Consider the following 5,734-nt stretch of genomic DNA (forward strand, 5'->3'; position numbering starts at 1 on the left):
CTAGGACTTGCTTTGTCTAAGACATACCTTGTGCAGCTGTGGCAGTGAAGGTGCTGGGGTGACAGCCGGGAGGGCACTTTCCCTTTCTTGGGCTCTCTAACCAAAACTTTGCAGCCGCCAGCCCAGGCTCACGTTCCCGCTCGTTTTACTTTCCTCTGCCTCAACTCTTCCCGCACCCTTCGCGCTCTGCGCTCCCACTCCTGCTTCCGTCGGTCAGCTTCAGCTGACCTACTACTCACCTCCCCTCCCACGGCCTCCGCCTACACCTGCGCCGCTAGCCCACCCCGGGAACCCATCTCTGCCGCCCGCGGCCCGCGCGCCCCGTCGCGGCCCGGGGCTCCGGGGCATGCGCGTTGCGGCGCCACCGCCCTCCCCCACGCCTTCCCGCGGCAGAGTTATGCCAAGTATGTGAGGAGCCGGCGAGGGCCAGCGCTGGTCATGGGGAGCCGCCGCCGCCTCTGCGAGCGCGGTTTTCTCCGCAGCGGGGCGCCGACCTCTCCCCACGGTGGGGGCGAGCGTCGCGGCTAAGGCAGAGGGGATGGCGGACCCTCTGAGGAGGACGCTCTCCAGGCTCCGGGGAAGGCGGGGTCCCCGCGGCGCCGGGGGGCTCGGGCTCCGGGCGGCAGCCGCAGCTGCGGTGGCGGCCTCTTCGGCAGCCGCGGGAGACGCCTGGGGTGCCGCGGACACCCCGCCACGCGAGCACGCCGGGGGAGCAGCGCCGAGCCTACAGCAGCCCCAGCCGTCACCTGAGGCATGGGGTCCCGGGGCACGGGTCCCCGTGGGCCACCCGGAGCAGTTAGGGGCGCTCGGGCCTCGGCCGCGCGGCGGGCGGGAGTCCGCCCCCTGGAGTCACGGGCTCGCTCGCGCCTCTCTGCACGCCCCGGATGGTTCCGAGGGCAGCGGAGAGGACGAAGACGAAGACGACTGCGACGCCGACTACTACGAAAACCTGCCCGGCAGCTCTCAGCCTGTGCCAGAGCCTGAGGGGGCGGAGGCGGAACGGCGTCCCCCGCCTCCCCCAGCGGCGGGCTCCTCCCCGGGGGCGGAGGGCGGCCGCCTGGAGACAGGCAGGCTGCGGACCCAGTTGCGAGAGGCCTATTATCTGCTGATCCAGGCCATGCACGACCTGCCCCCTGACTCTGGCTCTCGGCGGGGCGGCGGGGGCTTGGCGGATCACGGCTTCCCCGCGGGAGCCGGGGCTCCGGGCCAGCCGCCTTCCCGCGGCGCCGCGGACCGCCGAGCCCGCCCCCGAGACTGGGAGCGGGGAGGCGGCAGACGCCCTCTGCAGCAGGTGTCCCCGCCCCGGTCGCCTCAGAGGGAGTCGGGGGGAGGCCAGCTGCGGACTCCTCGGATGCGGCTGTCCTGCAGCAGAAGCCTCGAGAGCCTCCGGGTAGGTGCCACGCCGCCTCCCTTCCAGCGGTGGCCGAGCGACAGCTGGATCAGGTGCGACGCGCACGGGGACTGGGACGAGTCCCCGCCACGTGGAGGTGGGATGGACGGCTGGAGCGGGGACCGCGCCCAGGCGGCTGCACCCACCCGCCTCCAGCCTCTAGGCTCCAAGGACCACGGCTGCTCCTCGGGAAGCCCTTTCAGGAATCCAGAGGGGTCCTCTGTGATAGGCAGCAGCAAAGGAGACCTACAGGAAGGTCCGTCCTTCCTCAGGCCGCCTGCAGTGACAGTCAAGAAGCTGCAGAAGTGGATGTACAAAGGGCGTCTGCTGTCCCTGGGAATGAAGGGTCGTGCCCGTGGGACGGCCCCCATAGTCACGGGAACGCAGGCCGCCTCCCCAAATCTGGGCGCTTTGAAAGTGCGTGAAAACCGTGTCCTGTCGGTGTCTCCAGACCAAAGAATTACGCTGACAGGTAGGATACTTTATGATCAAAATGCTTGCACCGCGAGCCTTACTGTTTACCAACTGGGCTTCTGTCTTCAGAGCCAAGAATAAGGTATGTTTTTGCAGACAGGTACGATACCGGACCAAAGTAAGCGTCATTTAAGTGGCAGCTTAATTTCGAGGTTACTTAATAAGATGCATTTACTTGGTTTGCTTTTTTTTTTTAATCAGACAGTGGCATGAATAATTCGGGTTTTTGTGTTTCCTTCTCGAAGAACCGGTGTGCCTATTCCCTAAGTATTACCTAAATGAGTAAAGGTTAAGTTTAACACATTTTTAGTACATTTACAGATGGGCGGTACTGTCTTGATTTTTATTCTTTGTAGCTCTAGGCAAATCCGTAGACTTTTGTGGAGTTTGTGAACTTGAATTTGATTCAAGGTAGATTTTATAGGTTTCATAAACTGTCATTTTACTCATTACAACTTTTTTTTTTGTCTCTCCCAGGCACGCACACACATGCATGCATACATACACACAACCAAAAACCCAAACAAAAAAATCCTACCATAAGTAGAATTTTTTAGTCAGATAGTATTTCACATACACCATCTCTCCAACTGCCTCCCCCCACCAAAGAAACCCCAACAAAGTAAGTAATCTTCATTGTGTGAAAAATCAAGGATACTAGCATTTTAATCAAAAGAAAAATGTTCTTCAGGTATTTTTTTTTCAAAGAGCAGTCATTTGCAAACTTAAACCACACTTATATGAGAAGTAAATTAGTTTTTTAAAAAGTATATTGATCCTTATAATAGGATTATGCTCCCTACTTTGTATGTGCATGATTTTTAACTATCACTGAAGGTTTAGGTTATCAATTCTAGAAACCTGTCAATTATGTTGTAAATAACAAAATATCTTTCCCAAAAGGAGTACAATATCGTCAAAGTGAGCCAAAACAACATGGCCTTTTGAATACTCTTACATATAAAAATTTGTAGTGAGAATAAAGACTTATAACTCACAGTATGTGGCAATTTCTCTGGTAGTAATTACAAATCTTACAGGACTGGATTTATACACATTAACTTTGTTTAACCAATAAACACACAACAGTGGGGAGAAACAAAGTTCAGAAAACTTAACCAAACAATGAAGACAAATCAAATGATTCATTGAAAGTGTGTGCCAACTTGCAGTTTTTTTTCTGTCTGTAAAGCCCTAATACATACCTGTCAAATTTTATTCTCAAGGTTAAATATTCCATTTCACTGGAACAAAAGGATAGTAGAATGTAAATTCTTTGTTGAGAGGTGTACTTTATACTAAGTTCATATTAAACATGCACTTTCAAGAGTAAAGTAATTTGTAATTATTTATTATATTTTATTGCCACAATATTTTTACCTCCCCTGATTTTGGCTTAGTTTTAATTCTTGGTACCATAGTTGAATTTCAGCCATAACAAAAAAATCGTCAAATATTTTTTAACCTTTTGTCACAGAGCTAAAACATTTACCATCTGATGGTTTTTAATGCCCTCAGTTGTAAACATTCAAGGATTTTAAAAGTAATAAATATCGTTCCTTTAAGAATGAAGTTGATTTTTCCATTAAGCAATTAACTAAATGAAACTGCTAACTTTAAAAGAAATTAAAATGAAACAATTATTATATGATAGTGTTTTCGATATTTTATGAGAAATCTAAGCCAAAGCTACCATAATCTCTGGTTTAAACAACTCTCAATTGTGACTTCCTTTTAAATAACGAATTCCTCTTTCAGGAGAGATGAAAATACTTTGTGTAGTATTTACGTATCTAGTATAGATTTGGAGAGCTTTTAAAAAAATTATTTTTCATGAGGTTTAGTTGTTCTTATTAAGACCATTCTGGATACTTTAGGTGGTTCTCATAAAATTTTTATAGCCCCCAAAATGGAGATTTGCTGTCATTTAACAACAACAGCAATAAAAATAACAGAGGGATTAAGCAGTTTGCCCAAGAACACTCAGTTGGTACCTGTATATGGATTCAAACTAAGTGGATTCAAACTCAAGGCGTCATTAGTTTGAAAAAAGCTCCTATTTATGTAAGATCAGAGACTCTAGAGTTCTTTAAAGGTTTGATCCAGTTAATTCTATTAAATTGCTTGGATTGAGGATGTGGGTGAATTTCAACAAGGCATGGGGGTGGCAAGTAACTCCCTCACAGTTTCTAAGAAGATGGGAGAATCTTAGGCTAGGTTTTAAGACATTTTAAAAAGTAATTGCTGTATCTGTTTTAAACTTTTACCTTTAAATATTTACTTCAAATTGATGTTACTTGGATTCTACTTTTAAATCAAGTTTTCTGCAAAACTTACTTGGCGCAGTCTAGATGTAGCAGTACATTCTTGTTTATGTAAAGATGTTAAATATCCTAAAAGGTCTATATCACATTTTTCATTACAATATTATTCATAAGACATTTTCTGTCAAAATAAAGTTATATTTAGAATTTGTAATACAGAATAATTATTCAATGAAATGGAGATACTTTATACAGGTATTTTGAAAATTTTTGAGACTGACAAATGGAAACACAAATGATATTCTGTTTTGATTTCTGGCTCTTACTAAGAACTTTTGATAGTTTATAATGTCAAATGATTTGATATAGTTAAGTATGTAGTGTTTACAGATTGGCCATTTGTTCTTAATTGAGATGATGATTTAAGAAATCTAAAGTCATTACACATAGTAAAAATTATCAAGTTTCTGCAAGCCTTAAGATTACAAAGGAATCTTAATGTTTGCCAACTATACATTATAAATCTTTATAAATAAGTTTTAATTAGCATATAGTTTTCACAAATTCAAAAGCACCTTTTATTGCTTTAAAAAATAGCCTCCTTTGACTCCACTTCTCCTGCTACATGGTCTGTGAAAGAAAAAACCTTAGATTTGTAACTTAGTATTTTGTCTAAAATTTGAGACAATTATTTTAAGGTAGTATTAATTAGTTTGGTATGATCTTTAACCATCTTAAAGTGAAGTTGACACTATGACTTGATTCCCATCTACTTTTCTCAAGTATTTGTAACTCTGATTTCTTATCTTTATGAATTACATAATCTTTATTAATTTTTTTCAACAATTTTTTTCTGTATTGGCCCTTTTAAAGATGAGTAGCAATAGGTATGTAGTTTTTGACAGTCTTCTAGTTTTAAATCTCTTCCTGAGAGATCCTGCTATTGCAGTGCTAGAAAGCAAGTGCAGTTGCTTTTTTTTCTTTTTCTGGAAGAGTGCCATGGAACATTAGAGTTGCTGGTGGCTGGAAAACTTTGAGAATTACAAATTCAGCAGAAAATGGTGTTGTGTTGATTTGAAAGTCCTACATTTCTAGACCAGTGGTTCCCAAGAGATGTTGTGTTTATTTTTTGAGAAGGCCATTTGCTAGACCTTTGCCACTCACAATGTGGTTCACTGTTTTAGAGCAGTGCTTTTCAAACTTAATGTGCATATGAATTCCCTGGAAATTTTGTTAAAATGCAGATTCTATAGGTGTGGGGTGGGGACCTGATATTCTGCACCCAGTGTAGATGCTGCTGTCTGGTGGACCATACTTTTGAATAAGCTGCTAGAGCTCTCACATCCCCGAAGTTTAAAAAAAAAAAAAAAAAAATGTTACCTTATTCTGATACTTGGTACTTAAACTACCATCTAGAGCAAAGCACTTGGGCTCTTTTTGCTTCAGTTTTATGTATATTAACACTTACTACTTACATATTACAAATTTGAGCAATTCCTTCCATATTGTTCTCATCTTGCACTAACAAATATTAGTGAGATTTTGGAATCTGCAAGAGAGGAGGCTGTATAGTATAATGGTTAACAGAATAGAGATTCTGCGTTCT

At 44.5% G+C, this 5,734-nt stretch overlaps 1 protein-coding gene and 1 long non-coding RNA gene across 6 annotated transcripts in view; one reads left to right on the forward strand and one right to left on the reverse strand.

The window, feature by feature from the left end:
* The window catches only part of LOC116563750, a 46,790-nt gene extending 46,482 nt beyond the window's left edge, over positions 1-308 (reverse strand). The window contains exon 1 of one of the 2 annotated variants that reach the window (XR_004274551.1): positions 28-308. This is a non-coding gene — a long non-coding RNA (uncharacterized LOC116563750). The remainder of the gene's footprint in view (positions 1-27) is intronic. The other variant, XR_004274552.1, reaches the window with a different exon arrangement.
* Positions 309-406: 98 nt separating this feature from the next.
* The window catches only part of SYDE2 (synapse defective Rho GTPase homolog 2), a 45,965-nt gene continuing 40,637 nt past the window's right edge, over positions 407-5,734 (forward strand). For 3 of the 4 annotated variants that reach the window (XM_032296392.1, XM_032296393.1, XM_032296394.1), the window contains exon 1: positions 407-1,862. In XM_032296392.1, coding sequence (XP_032152283.1) covers positions 539-1,862 — 1,324 coding nt within the window. In that variant the 5' untranslated portion in view covers positions 407-538. The remainder of the gene's footprint in view (positions 1,863-5,734) is intronic. The other variant, XM_032296391.1, reaches the window with a different exon arrangement.

This window comes from Sapajus apella, unplaced genomic scaffold, assembly GCF_009761245.1.
Source record: "Sapajus apella isolate SASKATOON/1434 unplaced genomic scaffold, GSC_monkey_1.0 scaffold36, whole genome shotgun sequence".
Lineage (NCBI taxonomy): Eukaryota > Metazoa > Chordata > Mammalia > Primates > Cebidae > Sapajus > Sapajus apella.